This window comes from Cololabis saira, chromosome 11 (genome assembly GCF_033807715.1).
Source record: "Cololabis saira isolate AMF1-May2022 chromosome 11, fColSai1.1, whole genome shotgun sequence".
In the NCBI taxonomy this organism is placed as follows: domain Eukaryota; kingdom Metazoa; phylum Chordata; class Actinopteri; order Beloniformes; family Belonidae; genus Cololabis; species Cololabis saira.
Window position 1 is genome coordinate 34,689,144 of NC_084597.1, and position 20,734 is coordinate 34,709,877.

Sequence of the window (20,734 nt, forward strand, 5' to 3'; positions counted from 1 at the left end):
TCCAAAGTTATAGCAGAAAATCGGGACAACCAATCAGAAGAAGGGGCGGGGCTAATTAAGGCCAACGAAGCTTAAGGACTCATTACAGAGTCCCATGACACCACCCACGACTTCCTATGTCAAACCATTCAAAAGTTATAGCAGAAAATCGGGACAACCAATCAGAAGAAGGGGCGGGGCTAATTAAGGCTAAAGAAGCTTAAGGACTCGTTACAGAGTCCCATGACACCACCCACGACTTCCTATGTCAAACCATTCAAAAGTTATGGCAGAGAAAAGTATTCTAGGGGGCGCTGTTGAGCCGTTAGGCCACGCCCATGAATGCAAACCATGAGATATCAAATTTATCGCCAAGTCTGTCTTGCATGTAAAATTTGGTGACTTTTGGAGAACTATCAAATATGGACCAATCAGATTTCAAAATGGCCGACTTCCTGTTCGGTTTCAGCCATGGCTCCAAGAGACTTTTCTTTAAGTTGTGCCATGATACAGGTGTGTAGCGATTTTCGTGCATGTACATCAAACCGTATTGTGGGGCTTGAGGCACAAAGTTTTCCGGGGGGCGCTGTTGAGCCATTTTGCCACGCCCATTAATGCAAACCATGAAATATTAAATTTATCGCCAGGCCTGGCTTGCATGCCAAATTTGGTGCCTTTTGGGGAACTATCAAATATGGACCAATCAGATGAAGGGGGGGTGCGCTTGTTGGCGTCTAGCGTCGCCACGGTAACACTTTTGAAAGAGAAAAGTAATGCGTGTAGTCGCAGGATGGAGACGCACATTTTGATGTATAACACATCTGGGTTCACGATACGGTTCGGGCCGTATTAGTTCTCGAAGGAATGGCATATATTGCTCCAAAATTACGCGATTAATTCAGAATGTTCAAAATGGCCGACTTCCTGTTCGGTTTCGGCCATGGCGCCAAGAGACTTTTCTTTTAGTAGCGACATGATACAGGTGTGTACCGATTTTCGTTCATGTACGTCAAAGCGTATTATGGGGCTTGAGGCGCAAAGTTTTTTCTGTCTGAACCAACCAGATGAAGGGTGGGCGCGCTTTTTGGCGTATAGCGTCGCCACGGTAACGCTTTTGAGAGAGAAAAGTAATGCGTGTTGTCGGAGGATGGAGACGCACATTTTGATGTATAACACACCTGGGTGCTCGCTACGGTTCGGGCCGTATTAACTGCCGAAGGAATGGCATAAATTTCGCCAAAATGACACGACGAATTCAAAATGGCCGACATCCTGTTCGGTTTCGGGCATGACGCCAAGAGACTTTTCTTTAAGTTACGTCATGATACAGGCGTGTACCGATTTTCGTGCATGTACGTCAAACCGTATAGTGGGGCTTGAGGCACAAAGTTTTCAAGAGGGCGCTGTTGAGCCATTTTGCCACGCCCATTAATGCAAACCATTAAATATCAAATTTTTCGCCAGGCCTGACTTGGGTGCAAAATTTGGTGACTTTTTGGGCACGTTTAGGGGGGCAAAAAGGCCCTCCTTTCGTCAGAAAAATAATAAGAATAATAATAATTAAAGCTGCAAGCAGCGATGAACGGGCCCTCGCACTCACGGCCACCGCCCCCATAAGCATATCAGAAATGACACCACCCACGACTTCCTATGTCAAACCATTCAAAAGATATAGCAGAAAAAAGGGACAACCAATCAGAAGAAGGGGCGGGGCTAATTAAGGCCAACGAAGGTCAAGGACTCCATACAGAATCTGATGATACCACCCACGACTCTCTATGTCAAACCATTCAAAAGTTACAGCAGAAAATCGGGACAACCAATCAGAAGAAGGGGCGGGGCTAATTAAGGCCAACGAAGCTCAAGGACTCCATAACGAATCTGATGATACCACCCACGACTCTCTATGTCAAACCATTCAAAAGTTATAGCAGAAAATCGGGACAACCAATCAGAATAAGGGGCGGGGCTAATTAAGGCCAACGAAGCTCAAGGACTCCATACAGAGTCCCATGACACCACCCACAACTTCCTATGTCAAACCATTCAAAAGTTATGGCAGAGAAAAGTATTCTAGGGGGCGCTGTTGAGCCGTTAGGCCACGCCCATTAATGCAAACCATGAAATATCAAATTTATCACCAGGCCTGGCTTGCATGCCAAATTTGGTGACTTTTGGTGAACTATCAAATATGGACCAATCAGATTTCAAAATGGCCGACTTCCTGTTCGGTTTCCGCCATGGCTCCAAGAGACTTTTCTTTAAGTGGTGAAATGATACAGGTGTGTAGCGATTTTCGTGCATGTACATCAAACCGTATTGTGGGGCTTGAGGCACAAAGTTTTCCGGGGGGCGCTGTTGAGCCATTTTGCCACGCCCATTAATGCAAACCATGAAATATTAAATTTATCGCCAGGCCTGGCTTGCGTGCCAAATTTGGTGCCTTTTGGGGAACTATCAAATATGGACCAATCAGATGAAGGGGGGGTGCGCTTGTTGGCGTCTAGCGTTGCAACGGTAACACTTTTGAAAGAGAAAAGTAATGCGTGTAATCGCAGGATGGAGACGCACATTTTGATGTATAACACATCTGGGTTCACGATACGGTTCGGGCCGTATTAATTCTCGAAGGAATGGCATATATTGCTCCAAAATTACGCGATTAATTCAGAATGTTCAAAATGGCCGACTTCCTGGTCGGTTTCGGCCACGGCGCCAAGAGACTTTTCTTTAAGTTGCGACATGATACAGGTGTGTACCGATTTTCGTTCATGTACGTCAAACCGTATTATGGGGCTTGAGGCGCAAAGTTTTTTCTGTCTGAACCAATCAGATGAAGGGTGGGCACACTTTTTGGCGTCTAGCGTTGCCACGGTAACGCTTTTGAAAGAGAAAAGTAATGCGTGGTGTCGGAGGATGGAGACGCACATTTTGATGTATAACACACTTGGGGGCACGTTACGGTTCGGGCCGTATTAACTGCCGAAGGAAGGCATAAATTTCGCCAAAATGACACGATTAATTCAAAATGGCCGACTTCCTGTTCGGTTTCTCGACATGACGCCCAGAGACTTTTCTTTAAGTTGTGCCATGATACAGGTGTGTACCGATTTTCGTGCATGTACGACAAACCGCATTGTGGGGCTTGAGGCACAAAGTTTTCAAGGGGGCGCTGTTGAGCCATTTTGCCACGCCCATTAATGCAAACCATTAAATATCAAATTTTTCGCCAGACCTGGCTTGCATGCAAAATTTGGTGACTTTTTGGGCACGTTTAGGGGGGCAAAAAGGCCTTCCTTTTGTCAGAACAATAAGAAGAAGAAGAAGAAGAATAATTCCTGCAATTACAATAGGGCCTTCGCACTGCAAGTGCTCGGGCCCTAATTAGCAAAATACTGGATACCTTCCCCTGCCTCATCATCATCTGGGCTTGCCTCGACGCGGGGCCCCACGGCAGCATGAGACCCGGTCGGATCGGTGATTTTTGTAACAAATTTATCAAACGAGCCTTTCAGAGAGGCATTAAACTCTTCCATTTTCTTTAGTTTTTTTCTTTTTTCATCCCCTGATGGAAATTTCCTGATTCTGTCTCGTTCTCTCGACATTGTGTGGCAGTTTGTTCCAACTCCACCCGTCTGGATCAGAGCAGCTTGTGTCTGCGCTTGGTCTGATCAGTTGTATTGAACAACAGACACGCGCATCATTGCACATATATTTATTGATATGCACAGACTAGTACACATTTAGGTCTGTAATGGAACGTGTATATATTTATAAGGGAAAAAACGAAAAACAAAAACAAAAAACAAAAAACAAAATTTGAAAAAACTAAATTTGGAAAAAAAAACAAAAAAAAACGCCCATAGCGCGAGGCCCCTTGGGGCGCGAGGCCCCGTGCGGTTGCACGGTTCGCACACCCCTTGCGGCTGCCCTGCTTAGAATACAGAAGAGTTCACGCATTCAGCTCATCTCTTACAAAGGACTTTGATCTAAAAGTTTAAAAGACATGTTTTTTTTTTTAAATAAACAAAACCCTACCTCTAAAAAACCCAGAAAAGGACTTTACCTGACAGTTAATTTGTATAGCACACATCATGTACAAAACAATTCAAAGAGCTTTACATAAAAAGATGTTGCCTTACATCAACACACCTGCTTCTATTTAATTGTCCTAATTAGCTTGTCATCAAGGTCTGCACAACTCTGCTAATGACAGCAACTCATATCACGGTGTGCTGAATAAGCGTAGCATCTAAAACATGCAGAGCGGTGGGCCCAGAGGACCAGGATTGGGAAACAATGTTATAGTGCGTTATGGTGGATTACTGAAATGCAGCAATAAATAAAAAGGATTAGATTGAGTTCATAGTTATGTTAAAGGGCGTCTTTAGAACGCAAGGCAAGTTTATTTGTTTAGCACAATTCAACAACAAGGTGATTCAAAGTGCCTTAAAGAGACATCAAAACATCACTTAGTAGAAAAAGAAGAGCATGATTGTTTGTTTGAGTTTAAACAAATTATATAATAAAACAAAATAGAACAGAACCAAAAAAAATGTTAAAAGCAGTAATTAATGACAGATGTCGGTTAAAATCTTTTTTACAAACTAAATTCAATAAATAAAGGTTGCAGTGCATTATGGTGGATTACTGAATGCAGCAGTAAATAAAAAGGTTTTCAACCTTGACTTAAAGCAGCTGGGAGTTTCAGCAGCCCTGATGCATTCTGGGAGTTTGTTCCACAGGCGAGGAGCATAAAAGCTAAACGCTTCCTCACGGTGTTTGGGTCTAACTCTGGGTACAGAAAGTAGGTTTGACCCTGATGACCTGAGGGTTCTGGTTGGTTCATAATGGACCTGGAGTTCAGAGATGTATTTTGGCCCTAGACCTGGGGTGTGGGACTCCAGTCCTCAAAGTCTGCTGTCCTGGACGTTTCCCTGCTTTAACACACCCTGATACATCTGATTGTGCAGACCTTGATTACATGCTGATGACTTAATTTAAATCAGGTGTGTTGGTCATCTAATGCAGTGGTTCCCAACCTTTTTTCCTTGTTCCCCCCCTACTTGTGTCTAAGACCAGCCGGAACCCCCGACCCGTACGTACTAGCAGCAAAAGAGTAAAGTGATTCGTTACAAATCTTTAATTGAAAAAAATAAACATTAATTATGTTTTTTTTATACATTTCTCTTTGGTTTACCCTGTATACATATGACTTTATTTTTCTCACCTTCATTTTGTGTCACCAATGTATAAAATACGCACAAAAAATAATTGCAAGGACATAAAAATATTTCTGAAAAATGTCTCTTTTATACGGAAGAGTATTAGGGCCACTTAAAAAAAAAATAAAAAGAATTCTGAGAAAAAAGTCAGAATTCTGACTTTTTTCTCAGAATTCTGACTTTTTTCTCAGAATTCTGACTTTTTTCTCAGAATTCTTTTTATTTTTTTTAAGTGGCCCTAATACTCTTCCGTACTTTTAATATGAGGGCAATTTTTTTTTTACATTTTTCCTTTAACAACCTGTCGGAGTAGTAGTATGATTAAATGTTGAATAATGATATAATAATAAGTTTTTATCCTGATAATTACTTTTATTAGAATTTTTAAAATGACCAAAATATTTCTAAGTGGGTTTATACAGACTTGGATTACAGTATTCCATTAGGTGTGTTATTATGATTTTTTATTTATTTAACATGTATAAATATAATTTTTACAACTGCATATCCTCAAAGCAGACAAGCAAGTTTCACGCCTCCCCAGAGATCTCTGGCACCCCCCCAGGTTGGGAGAAACTGATCTAATGCATGCTGGTCTAGGACACAGGTGTCTCCAGTCCTAAAGGGCTGCCCTTTAGGACATCTGTCCGACACCTGTGTCCTAGACCAGTGGTCTTCAACCGTGGTCCTTGGGCTCACTGTCCTTCATTTTCCCTGCTTCAACACACTGATATAAATGGATATATCATTAAAAGACTTTTGCCGACCTTGATAACATGCTGGTCACATGTTTATGCAAGGGAACATGTAAAACATGCAGGAGAGTGGGCCCTGAGGACCACGGTTGAAGACCTCTGCCCTACACACATTCAGAGATACTGTATATAAACCAACAGGATTTCAACATCTATTCAGTTACAGACAAGAAGCCAGTGTAAAGATCTAAAAACTGGAGTTATATGGTCAGCTCTCTTGGTCTTAGTGAGGACTCGGGCAGCAGCGTTCTGAACTAACTGCAGCTGTTTGGTGGATGTTTTGGGGAGAACCGTGAGAACAGCATTACAGTAGTCCAGTCTACTGAAGATAAAACCGTAGACATGTTTTTATAAGTCCTGCTGAGACATCAGTCCTTTAGTCCTCGATATGTTATTTAGGTGATAATCGACTTCACTACTGTCTTAATGTCGATGTTGAAATTCAGGTCTGAGTCCAGAACGACTCCCAGATTTCTGGCTTGGCTATTGGTTTTACTTTTTAGTTTTACTGCTTGAAATTGAGTGCTGACTTTTAAACACTATTATTTATGTTTTGTCTTCATTTAAGTGAAGAAAATTCTGGCACATCCACTTTTTAATTGGATCAATGCATTTGACCAATGTTTGAATTGGATTAAAGTCTCCTGGTGTGATGGTTATATAGACATGTGTGTCATCTGTAACACATTTTGTTCTTTTTCATAATTTCAGCAAGTGGGAGCATATAGATGTTAAACAACAGAGGCCCCAAAACTGAACCCGGAGGAATTCCACATGTTATTTTTGTTAGCTCGAATTTGTAGTTACCTAAAAACACAAAATAGTCCCAGTATTTTAGATAGGACTCCAGTGCTCTGCCAGAAAGTCTCACCCAGTTCTTTAATCAGTCTATCAAGATGTTATGATCAACCGAATGCAGCACTGAGATCCAGTAAGCACGACTACAAGACTAACATGTTGAAACTATCCGTATTGGAGTGGATGTCATTAAGGACCTTTACTAAAGCTGTCTCAGTGCTGTGATGTGGCTGGAAATCTGACTGGAAGACTTCACAATAGTCATTTATAGTTAGGAGGTTATATGGCTGTGGAAAAACTGCCTTTTCTACGATTTTACTAAGAAAGGGGGAGGTTTGATACAGGCCTTTAGCTGTTCATAGAGGACCTGTTTAGACTATTATTGTTAAAAAGTGGCTTAATGATGGCTGTTTTTAGGGACTGAGGCCATACAATATTAAACTTTTTTAAAAACCATGTTGGCAGAGTATCAACGCAGCAAGTGATGGAATTCAGGGAATCTATAATGTCATCCAGGTTCTTATGACTGATTGGACAAAATTGTGTCATAGTTTCTCTAAGTGGACACTGAGGCTCTACTTGCAGGCGTTGTTGGATATCAGGTCAGGGTTGGCGGACTCAGGGGGATTTGTTCGCCTGTCAACAGTAGTGAACAAAGTGCTTGCATTATTGTTGTTTTTGGCAATATCTCCCAAAATACCGTTGCCTTGTGTCTCAGTGTGTCTTTGTGAATTGAATAAGTATGAAAAATGGATGATTCCCTTGTAGACATCTGATCTCCAGACATACCATGAGAACAATGCTATTTTTGTGTTTGCTCTCTTTTGACCGAAACGGAAGTCAAAACTATCTGGTCTGCAAGAAAGCATCACAACATGCATGAGTGCGAGACACCATGCAAGAGACTCACAATACTGTTTACAGTTTGACTTAGAGAATGAAAAAGCCCAAAGGGAAAACTGCGAATCCAAGCAAACACTAAAGGAACCCAAGGTTATAAATTACAGACTAAAATAAAAGACAGTGTTTACGGGAATAAATTACATTAAGAAAGGTTGAGATGGACTTGATGGATGCTGAATGAGATAAAATGGAAATGATGGACTAAAAGGAGAGACAATTATTTACACAGTGAGGTCTTAGTAGTTTAACAACAATGGAAAATGTTGTAAAAGAGATTTGTGTGAGTGAAACTAGCTGCATGTCACCATGAACAGTTACTAAGAATACTTAAATGCCTTGTTTCCACTTGGCTTCTGTCAATCTGTATGAAATACAAATCATGGTCCTCAGAAAGCATGATTCTTTACAAATGGGTAAACTAGATGCTAAACCTAATGATGTTGACTTGACCATTGCTAATTTACAACTTCTGAACTTATAAAGGTATGGACTCTCCTGGTGGCCTGGGGGGGAGACTTTTTATTTTACCAGCCTCTACTTGAGGTGTGTGCGGTCTCTCAATACAATCAAAGAACTGAAATCTGAAAAAGTTTTTTTTTGTGTGTGTCATGTTGTGACACTGGATGCTAGCTTCCTTTGTCTTGAAATATAATTATTCCCTTTCAAAATGACCAATTATAACTAACTAACTAGTTTCACCAAATATGCCTTCTAGCCTGGACATTTTTTCCCAGAACGTTGTTTTCCCCAGGTGGTTTGAAGATAATATCTCTAATGTTATGTCTGTGACTAATCTGGAAATTTGACACATTATGGTTTTCCAGTGCCCATACAAGAATTGATACTTGTAATAGGCTTAATTACTTTTATCAATATATGTTTATCCTATGGCTCTTATAAGATATTAGAACTTAATTACTTCTAAATGGTATTGACATTGCTATCAAAAAATGTAACAACAGACATATGCACTAAATAGTTCAAACTCAAAGAAAGGTTACTCCACAGGGGAACATTCTTCTGGAGATCTTGACCGGCATAAAACCTGGCCACTACCCAATAAATACTGTATCTCTAATAAAAACAAGATAACTTAATTTTAAAAATTCACTCTGTGAATTCTATAATATCGAGATATATGAATGTGGATAAAAAAATGCTACTTTTGTGAGGACAAAGAAGAAACATAAGTATATCTATTTATTGAATGTGGGAAAACCAAAATATTTCTAACACAACTGGAAGGTTTACTTTTTAATGATTTTAATAAACGTACTTTCTCACACTGAAAGATATGATATTTGATTATGTAAATTTAAAAATAAAGCTTTTGAACATGTTACAATTGAATTATATCGCTTATTAAAACAGTTTAATAACACACTAAAAATAAGACTGCACACTGGGAAATTACTTTACCAGCGCTGTGATTTATAATATTATCTTTCCATGACTATTGCTGCCTTTAAGTTCAAGCTTCTTTTTTTTCCAAATGTTTCAGCATCATTTAGTGTTTTATTTCACTCAACTGCTCCTAGCAGAACCTCTTGCAGTGACCTGAGACTGAGGGTGGGAATGTGGCCGGCTTTTCCAGCTAAGTTATTGTGAAATCTTTGTTTCACAAGACACACAACAAGCATCGTGTCCATTAAAACCATAATCCTTTCATCTTATTTTTCTCTTAGTTTTCTTTTCTCTACTCCTCTGTTATTCCCATTTCTTCACCCTGTATTTTGTGTCTTCTTTTCCTTTCTCCATACAGAGTTTAGAGGAACCCAGATCTTATCCAAATCCATGTATAAACAAGTTCTTGACTCACCCTTGTGCTCTCACCATCTTCTCCCCATGTCTTCTTTGTCTTAGTATCTTTTCTATGTCTTTACAAGACTGTTGATCAAGTTTATTAATGATGAGCAGCATATTAACTGGAGGTGAAAATAATCACATACTGTATTTATTCAGTTTTTGTTTATGTAACAAAAGCATAGATTTTATCTATGATATTTTTGCATGTTCTGTTAACTCACAATTGAGAATTTGACCTTTTTTCTTTATTTCTTTTTTGTTGGTCAAGTAATCTGCTGAAAGTCGATAGAGGAGAACAGTGGGTGCACTGGGGTCCATGAACCTTAAAACTAAATATTGCTCTTCCCTAAATTCTGCTTGAGTAACAAAAAACAAACACACTGTATTTTATTTTAATGCTCCAAACATTTCCTGCCTTCATCATCACTTCCCTCCCGTCCTTGAAGACCTGCCAAATTCTAAATGTTTATTTAGCCACTAACCCCTCACAGTAATGTTACGGTTGCTGTTTGATGAAAGACAACTGACTCAAACAAATGACTCAGTTTGAATAAGAATGTCGTGCATGTCTAATAAATTAGGGGGAAGGAATGCCACTGTTTATACTTCCCTGAGTAAGAAGGTACAATACTAGGTTACAAAGGAACAGCGTGCTGAAGTTAACTTGTATCAAAAACATGTAATGAAAATGGTGTTTCTGTGCTCTGAACGTGGATAACAGGGATCAGCTCATAGGAATATTCACTCCCAGCAAATGAAGAAGTCCTCAGCTCTTTTACTGCTTATTTTTAGTGGTTACAAAAGTCAAAACAAATATTTAATTCACTTAACCATGTTCCTATTTTCTTTGCATGCAGCACCGCGTATCATTACCTTATTAGAAACAGTGGACATCCTAGTGGATCATAACGCCACCTTCATCTGTGAGATCGACTCGTATCCCCCTGCTGCCGTCACCTGGACCAAGAATGACCATCCCATTATGTAAGTTTAAAATGAAAATATTCAACCTTTTGCCGTTAATACATATCTACATTCATGACTAAAATACATTTATTTTGGTGAGCTCATGCATTGCTTTTGCCTCTCAGGTATGTCACATGTGAAGGTTTCAATGCCGTCATGGTCCTTGTTTCTTATTTTCACATCCATGATAAAAGAACATCTGTTTGTTAACTCCCTCTGTTAACTACTGTACTAGCAGACATGCTTTAACTTGTTAGAAGTAATTATGTGGCTAAAAACAAAAATCAAGAATTAAGAAAACGACTACTTTTAAGCCCTTTTCACATAGAACGCGCAAAGCGGCGGCCGACGCCGGTGTTCTGCCAATTTCTGCTGCATTGCCAAAAAATGCTCCCTAATGGTTTTCTACCTTTTTAGAGCTACATTTTTACTGTTTTACTCCCTAAACCCAATTCCTTTTCCCCCAAGTGGTCCTTGTCTCTTGCCAGGCCGTCATTGTAAATAAGAATGTTCTTAATGACCTGTCTGGTTAAATAAAGGCCAATGACTGAATGAAAATCAAATAAAGCGCTAGAATTGTTTTTTTTTTTCCTCTTTATCGTATAATGTTCACAAAGTGTAATGCAATTCATGTCATGGGTAGGTGTATTTTAAAGGATCAAATACTCAACATCCCATATTATCAATTTTACATCGTGCAAGAAATGGACGTGCCAATCAAACTTTGAAAATCCACTGTGCGCATGCGCAGAACCACAAAGTAGCATTTTCTGGCAGGTAGCAGAGATTGGCAGAACACCGGCTTTCCCATTCGTTGTGTATGTTCTGCCGCCGCGCAAGAGCAGCGCGCAAATTGATTTTTTTTTATTTCACCGTGCCGGGCTGTGACGACATCTCGGCGCGTCCAATAGGAGAGAAGGTGCTGGAGGGTGAAAAAAACTTGCAGTTTGTAGATCAGAGACGATCAAGATGAAGGAAAATAATGATCTTGGCTGTGAGTCTGTGAGGAGCTGTGGGATGAAACTGCAGGCCTATCGGGACCTCAATAAGAAGGGACAAAAGTGGAGAGAAATCTCCCAGAATTTGGACATACCAGGTGTGTTTAAAAGTGGTGCAGGTCTGGATTCCCCCAAATCCTGTTAGCCATGAGGATTTCATGGACCCTCCTTGCTGCTGCTCGTCTCCTCCTCCTCAGAAGAAGAAGAACTACAGCCAGGGCTTTTCTTTGAAGCAGGGAGAGATGCATTTTTCAAACCAGGCTGTAGCTACTGTACATCCAAGCGAGTGGGAAAAGGGCGCCAGACCGGAAAAACCTTTTTCGGTCGCCTAGCAACTTGCAAATATGTACGCGATGCGCGCATGCGCGCCTTGCTCTGCGCCCACCCGGCGGTGTGCGCGGCCAGACCGCGTTCTATGTGAAAGCAGCTTTATGGTTATATATGGCCTTGCCGACACATTGGTCTCTCCCGCTCATGGCTGGACTCACCTTTGCTCTGCATTGTTTTTTCTAAATGCACCAGGTACTATGACACCCGGTATCTCACTAAGGAGCAGGGACAAATGCTCATCATCCCTCATGTGAGGGAGTCAGACAATGGAGAGTACTGCTGCCTTGCCAGCAATGGTGTTGGAGAGCCTGCAAAAAGCTGCGGAGCACTTCAACTAAAGATGAGTATGTCACTTTTTCCTTCAAGAATGTTAAGTCAAGAGAAACAGCCATAGACGAAAGGTGAAGGACTAAATCATCGTCTTTTGTGTCTTGTCTTCTTTCTCACAGAGCCACAGATCAAAAGACATCCCGCTAATCTGACCCTTCTGATCGAATCCAAAGCAGTGCTACCATGTGTTACCCTCGGCAACCCCAAACCAGATATCACCTGGCTCAAAGACGATGAACTGATTAAGGTATGGATTTTTTATATCAGAATGAAAGACCAATAACAGGAAATTACACCGTTGGAGGTTTTTTGGGGGCTATATAAGCATAATTCTGATTTAGCTTACCAAACAATAATTAGTGGATATTTAATGTTTCGGTTAACCAGAACACCAAATGATTGCATATTGTGAAGCTACATAAAATGGTTGTAATCAATTAAAAAATGAACAGACCAAGTTTGACTTTCTTCTTTGTTTCAAATAGTCTTATGTGATATATGAAATTCTAATATTGTCCAGAAATAACTTTTAATTGTCAAACTAATCTGTTCAGGTCAATGATCGCGTCACCATCCTTGACTATGGGGCGCTGAAAATCCACAACATTCAGAAGCAGGATGCAGGACATTACCGCTGCGTGGCCAGAAACAGCTTTGGTTTAGCTTTTTCCAAACCTGTCACTATAGAAGTTCAAGGTATGTCTTTCAATATACGGTAGTCCTCCATTTTATGCAGAATATACCGATGTGCTTTAATCATAATTCAAATCTGTGACAAAACTGGCTACAGTGAAACGGTTAATGAGTTTTCCATTTATATCTCTGTGTGTGGGTTGTTTGTGTGTCCAGCTCCAGCACGAATCCTGAGGGTACCAAAGGAGAAGAGAGTACCTTATGGTAGCCAGATATCACTGGAGTGTAACGCCACAGGAAATCCAACCCCCACCGTCACATGGCTAGAAAATGGGAATACTGTGAGTGTCCAGGTTCAGCTTCAGTTTGCACTTGGATGGCCAAGAAAACCTCGGTCCAAAATGTTATTTTTAGTTTGCTTTATATTTGTAGCCTTTACACAGAGAAAAAAAATCAACTAGAAATATCTATGTATCCATAAAGCCTCATCTCCACTTGGTCTTGCATAAATGCCTGTGATCTTGACAGTTCTTGTCTTCTCTGCAACATTTATGTCTGGCTCAGATGCCACGAACATTGCCAACATAAGAGAAGTGTTAGTACATAACTAACATTGTGACACGTTATCAGCTGCAGGGCTCTGTATAAAGGACAGTAATAGAGTAGATGGCAGGCAAACCATCACGCTATCTATATTTTTCATGACATGAAACATAAAAGAGCACAACCACACAACATCATTACATATTTGATCAACATTACAGTCAAACCTGTTATTTTTAGGGAGTTGGTTATCAATGGTTATCAATTTACTATACAAAATATGTTTTTTTCTCCCATTATACAGTACATAATGTGTGATATGTTAGTGTGTTGAAAGAAACCAGAATTAGTATACAAGTGGTAAATGGCTGCAGGCTATAAACTATGATTGCAATCTTGATTAAATGATACTCATCCATCACCAAGATGTGACTTTTCAAAGAAGACAAAACCTAAGGGCCTCAGTAAGGCCATAGTCCACGATGTCAGTCAGAACAACTGGACAGTGACTTGCTGCTTCTCTGATCCATAGGAAAGAGTACCGTCTCTATGATGATGGGGACTCATGTCCCATGGATAGAGACCCTCTTGGAGACGTCAACTCCCTCCCAGATTCAGAATAAAGTCAGGAGAGGGTTACTTTTTACAGATTTGCAGTGGCCGTCTTCCGTCTTTGGTATCCAAATGTCATCCACTGCACACTGTAAAAGAGCCACCAGATGTCCTCACTGCAGTCCTTCACTGGTGTCAAGTACATTAACTTAAAGTGAACATGTCTTATACAACTGAATGAAATGTCCTTATGTTGTCCTGCTTCATAAAGAAACCTTCATCATTTGTACCAGAAACTAAGCACAGTCATGATAAATGTATAGACATTATCAGACGCCAACGTTTTACTTTGCAGTATCAAGTAGTGCAAGACATAGACATGTATATATTTTATGTGTATTTGAAACAGTAATTTTACATCTGTTGATCACAGGTTGAATTTTTAGTTTTTGATAAATCTTCTCTTTTTGAGCCTTTAAAGCATCGGTCACTAACCCTGGTCCTCAAGATCTACTGTCCCACATGGACAGGCTCGGCCTCAGCACACCTGATTCTAATCTCAGCTTTCTTTACCGTAACCGCTCCTCGTTCACTGCCACTGCCAAACGCTCCTTGGTCCAGCTCACTGTGCTTCCACTTTTTGATTACGGTGACGTCATATATAGATCTGCCTGCAAAGGAGCACTTGAACGGCTCAACGTTCTCTACCACTCCGCCATTCGATTTGCTACCAACGCCCCATACAGGACCCATCACTGTGACCTCTACACCCTGGCAAACTGGCCCCCCCTGGAAACCAGGCGCAACATGCACTGGCTGATGCTGGTATTCAAAACCCTCCTAGGTCTTACTCCTCCCTACCTAACACAGCTTCTGCATCTGCGCCCTCCCCCTATACACAACACCCGTTCTGCCCCTCTCATCCTGTTAAATGCCCCACGGACGCACTCTTCCCTGGGCCGTTCCTCCTTCCAGGTTGCTGCTGCCGACAGCTGGAATCAACTCCAAAAATCCTTACAGTTACAAACTCTTACCTCTGTCAACTCCTTCAAAAATGTCATAACTAAATCCATGAAATATACCTGCAGCTGTCCCAGCCAAAGCTCTCTCTGATCCTGTCACCTCACTAACCTGACTAGCTGCTGTTGTTTTGTTACAGTCTCATTTATTCCTTTTTGTTGTGTCACTGTTGTTGTATGTGCTTTTATTGTCTACTGTATATCTTAATGTTACTCCCCTTCTCCCTTCCCCTTAGGAGATCTTTCACCTCCTACCAGGCCATTGCCTTGAATAAGAATGTATTCTTAGCAATTCTTGCCTGGTAAAATAAAGGTTTACTACTACTACTACTACTAATTAACGGTCCTCATTAGCTTGTTATCAAGGTCTGCACAATTCTGTTGACAGAGCTGCTTGTACCACGGTGTGCTGAAGCAGGGAAACATCTAAAACATGCAGAACAGTAGATCTGGAGGACTAGGGTTCAAGAGCACTGCTTTAAAGATACTCAGGCCTCCAACACAGACTCAGCTTTAAAAGTTTCACGAGGAAATCTTTACAAGAGCAATTAGTGTTCATCACACAGGTCACCGGTCAAACGAGGGCAGAGAGTCTGAAGGACAGAAGATCGGAAAACGAGACAGAAGTTTTGAATTATGCTCGCTCATGCTTCCTCGTGTACGGTACTTCCCCCCCCTGCGGTCCAGAAACAACCTACCGTCCACCTTTGGAAATGTTGCAGTTCACTTGGTGCACCTCAAGGAGGGAATGATTGACAGGAGACGACATGGCAGACCTTAGAGGAAGGAAACACCGGTGTATCCGGCACAGAGGTTGCATCTCTGCTTCTGTGTGTGGCGCAGAATTTGATGTCAATTAAAACTGTTGATTTCCTTTGGGCAGCTCGTGCTCCTCTGTCCTCAGCGCTTTTGCTCGCTGTTTTCGGTCATATCCTCACCGGGTGGACGTCGTCTGCATGTGAGAAAAGGACGTGAAAGTGGAACGAGAGGAAATGTATTAACTTAGCGAAAAGCTCCCAATGTACAAAAACAATCTTGCACGGAATCGGAGTAGATAGTTGACACACAATAAAACCATATGACGCTATGACACTCATCAAGGCCATGGGTGACAGAATGTAATGCGCTTGAAGTGACGACAGAGTCAAGAACAACAATATAAAGCAGGATACTAAAGATACATTTAGGGCTGCTTGGTGGCGCAGTGGGTTAAGCAGCGGCTCATATACTGAGGCTACAGTCCTCCTCCTGCAGCGGTCGCAGGTTCGAATCCCGGCCTGCGCACCTTTGCTGCATGTTATCCCCATTCTCTCTCTCTACCCCTTTCCAGTCTGCAGCTTGAATAAAGGGCCACTAGAGCCCAAAAAAAAGATACATTTAAATTATTTGGCAAAAATGAGCTGGATGAAACATCTAAACTGTCCATCTGCTACAGGGACAAACATAGGCACCCAGACACTACTTAAGAAGAAGAATTTATTACACTCTAAAGCCTATAACAGAAATTACTCAGATCTATTTCAGTCTGTCTGTTTGTCTGTCTGTCTGTCCACTTTACATGTTGACACTAATGGGCTTAAAGACGGGCTGTGGGATCAGATATAAACAGCAAAGGAATTCCCATCATAGTGGGAAAGGATTATAGAGATTGCTCCACATTTAACTAATAAAACACCCTATTATCAGCTTGGATTGAGTTGTCCCCCCCCTCCCCCCAAAAAAAAGCAGCATCATTTTAATTTATTTCAGTGACCAAAAACAAAATACGTCTATAATACAATGCATGTAAACAGTAAATGGTTTTCAGTAAGGCATCTGACATTTTTCATGTATGTAGTCACCTTCCACCCAATAATGTCCGGGGCTTTAATAGTGTGGGGAGCTTATCTACAGTGTGATTACAGGCCCATGGTGCTTATAAATGCTATGTGTGTGTGTTTGTGTGTGTGTTTGTGTGCTGATTAAAACGACTGTGGGAGCTGATTTTCTGGCAGCTCCATCAGGTCATTAACTTCATCTTGGCCAGAGTGAGCTTGTCCTAAAAACAGGCAGTGTCAAGCACAACTTCAAATATAAACACGGTCACATGTCATCACCTAGTCTAACTCGCTCACACACATGCTGGAGCTCCTCACATGTGTCATTGTTATATTTGTGTTCGCCTAAATGCAGAATCTAAAAACAGCTGATTTTTGGACTGAAATGTGTGAAAGTTCAGGAATGTTTAATGATTATCCTATAATTTATGTTGAAGGTTTTACGAGTAAATCAGACACATAATTAATGCATCATGATTAATACAATTCATTCTACTTCAAATTGGAGTACTTTCAAATGATCATTACAGAGGTGAATTAAACACTGAAACCTCCCAGTTTTAATTTTGTACCCTTTTGAGATTAAAAGTACTATACAGGGTTTTAAAAGTCTGATGTGTTCATCCTGGCCTCTATCTTTGAAAGAGCTTCCAAATCCATAGACACTTAGCCTAGTAGTGGTAGTAGTAGTAGATACTCAGCCTGGAAAACCTGCTTTTTACGCACGTTTCCATTTTCTCAGTGAAAACTCTGACAATATTCATCTCTATTTACAAAGCACTTTTTGAAACACTGCAGAATCAAATGCTAGACAACTTAATTAAAACAAAAAAACGTATAACAGTACCTGGATTAATTATGACTTCATAAAACAGTACACAGCACACCCATTAACCAATGCAATTTAGAATCAAGAGCCAAATAAAATAAGGAAATGCTCTCTGATGAAAGACTTTTTAAAGGAGAGATGTTTAAAAGAGGTCAGTGACTCTGCTGAACTGATGTCCTCTGGCAGCTCTTTCCAGAGATTAAGAGCTTTGACCGCAAATGCTCTGTCACCCCTGATCTTCTCCAGAACAAATAAAACTCCTCTCCTGGAAGATCTCAGTCTCGTGTAGAACTAAAAGGTCAAATCAAATATCTGAACTCTGATGCTCTGACTTGACAGAGATGGGATGTGTTGTGGGACATTTTAATATACATTTTAATGTGAGTTATATATTTATGTTTTCAGATCTCAGGTGCATCAGTGGAAGAGACGTTGGTGGGAGAGGTGATACTGTCTGTCCTTAAAGTGACGGTGAATAAACCAGCTCTGTACACCTGTCTGGCCGCCAACAGACACAACGCTGGGGCCAACACAGTCAAAGCAACCGCCAGGGTCACTGTCGCAGGTGATGCACTTTCACACTCTCAAAACAATCTTATTGTTATAAATATACTGTACAGTACATCATAAAGTTGGGCCAATATGGAAACTTACAATAAAAAAAATACTGTGATTATTACCTTTTATCTCATTTGATTTATCACAAAACAATAAGAAAACAAGACATTCAGTTTTTCTTTCGTCAAGTGTAGTTCATTTGTTGTTAAACATCCATTTTTGCATTTAAAACCTGCAAATACTAATTTGGGACAAAGTCAATTTAATGCTAACAGGAGATTAATAAAAGGATATTATTTCATAATGGTCATGTTAACATTGATGATTTGTCATGAAAACAGTATCCATGTAAGACAAAAATGGGCAGAGGATCTTTGCTTCGTCAATGTCTGGAAATGATGGAAATGCTTAAAACATTTTCCTTAAAATAAAGATAGCACCACGCTTGAATATTTATTTTTTCTATAGTTAATAATATCATTAAAAATTCATAGGCATCAGGGAGAGGCCATGATCTGTGATCAGATCTTTCAGATATATCAGTATTCCAGATATATAAATGGCTTAGGCTATTTACACCCGGGTGCAAGTACTGATGCGTAGGCTATTTACACCCTGCTACCAATATCAATCCATCAGCTCAACAGTGATTGACAGGTATTCACACTACTTTTGATAAACTTCATTTAATCTCTTCAAAATATCTTACAATGACATAAGAGCAAAAATTGTTCATACAAAAGTGTGAGAGCAGACGTTTTTCTGGCTCTATTGTTTGACATGGTTCCAGTGGTGCTCATGCGCATGGGCAACGCATTTATTTTCACATGTCAACAGGATGTGAATAGCTCAGCTGGTGGGGGCCTGCTATTTGTACCCTGGTGCAAATAGTCACTCCGTATATAAATATTTTGGGAAGAAATGAGCGCCATCCAGACTGTTATCACCAACAAGTGCTTTCAGTCCTCACCTGTCCTAAACAGAAAATGTGTGCTGACTCTGAAACCAAATATGCAACAATGATAATCCCCTAGCATTGTCACTGGAAGAAAAAATTAAAATACCACCTGAAGCATCTGAGCATGTTTAATATGTTTTACCGAATATCAACATTACTAGGTGATAAAAGCTCTACTGTGGTAACATTTTTACAAATAATTTGCTGCAGGCCTGAAAAGCAAAAGAACATGAAATAAAAAGAAAATGATTTTAAAAAGCATGACAAATCTTAACATTTTGTAATATTTAATTTAATTTTATTCTGGTTTGTATTTGTTGTTATTTGCTTGTGTCTCCCGGGTATGTTGGCCCTACAGCAGCTGCGGTTTCTGTTGTGTTAGCTGCCTCTTACTGTACCTACCCAGTCGCCTCAGCTGTTTGTTGCCACCTTATTTGGCTCATCCGTTAACACAAGCCATTTGGTGTCACTTCAAAAACAACAATGAATGAAACCATTCAGACACACAAGCACCCACATACTCATGCTTCTTCACACTTGGCTCTTCTGACCCCCACAAGTAGCTAAGAGTTGCAGAGATGAGCATCATGGATCTTTTTCTTGACTTTCTAAAACACTGTTTTATGTGTCTGCCTCCTGTCATCCTGCCTCTGCTTCTTCCCATGATCATTCAACCCGTGTGCTGCGGATATTGCAACTTATATCCCATAGAGTGGAGGTAAGAAAAATGCCTTGTGCTTTATTTCTTCAAAGTGGTCCATACTTTATTGTTGTGTGCTTTGCTCAGGGGTTCTTCCCCTACTTGACCCACCTGAAGTCTGAATAGTTTCATCGTTCGTAGCGTGCTTGCTTGTATTTCTCTGCCAGTAAATTTGTCATGCCAAGAGTGAGCAGGTCGACTACCAACCCATATGGTTGGTTGACTTTGAACTTTTATGAACTGCAACACATCTGGACCTGGTAACAGCAGAGAGATGCCAATAAATACGAGCAAGAGACACAAACAGAGAGAGAGAGAGAGAGGGAGAGAGAGAGAGAGAGAGAGAGAGAGAATGAAAGAAAATGTTGGCCTTTAGAAGTCTGATGAAAAATGAAGCACATGCGGAACAGTAGAAAGCAACCCAACCTGTAACTACATCTAGACCCTTTTTAAAGTGAAGGCCAGCAAATGTGTGTACTTGTGACCTTGTAGCTTAATGATTTAATTTAAACTTTGTAGATATAGTATCCTCCCTAAGAGGGGACTATTGGGGTGTGTATTGTAATTGCTAGAGTAAAGCAGGAAAGTCTGAATTAAAATAAGCACTCTGTAAGACAAATGGGAACAAATTTGAAGCGTATACATGTTTGAGTAATAACAGGCGTAAAAGGGGTAAAAATTAGCAGGGAAACAATGAGCAAAGGAGGATTACGGTAAGGGTGGAACATGAGGAGGTTCAAACACACTGAGCTGTTCATTCACGAGGCAGCAAGGAAGTTGAACAGACAGGATGTAATTCCACGCAAACACACTTCCATGATCAACATCTGGATTATGTTAAAGAAGATATTTCAGGTGAAACACTGTTGCTTATGACTTTCATCTTGTGAACCTGACCCATCTGTTAGTCAAAGGAATAAAATGAATAGCTCTTGGGCAAGTTGCTATTCACTTTTTTCCTCTTTTTCTTTTTACCAGTCAAATACACCCATTCTGTAGATGTATGGATGCATGAGAACAAATACAACATGTTTA

The 20,734-nt window shown here is 40.5% G+C and overlaps 1 protein-coding gene across 1 annotated transcript in view; it reads left to right on the forward strand.

Moving 5' to 3' along the window:
• musk (muscle, skeletal, receptor tyrosine kinase) overlaps window positions 1-20,734 on the forward strand; it is a 50,153-nt gene that overhangs the window by 1,572 nt on the left and 27,847 nt on the right. The window contains exons 2-9 of the mRNA XM_061734393.1: window positions 10,324-10,450; window positions 11,953-12,104; window positions 12,210-12,337; window positions 12,645-12,786; window positions 12,940-13,064; window positions 17,889-18,048; window positions 19,711-19,717; window positions 19,997-20,026. Of these exons, the coding sequence (XP_061590377.1) occupies window positions 10,324-10,450; window positions 11,953-12,104; window positions 12,210-12,337; window positions 12,645-12,786; window positions 12,940-13,064; window positions 17,889-18,048; window positions 19,711-19,717; window positions 19,997-20,026 (871 nt within the window). The remainder of the gene's footprint in view (window positions 1-10,323; window positions 10,451-11,952; window positions 12,105-12,209; window positions 12,338-12,644; window positions 12,787-12,939; window positions 13,065-17,888; window positions 18,049-19,710; window positions 19,718-19,996; window positions 20,027-20,734) is intronic.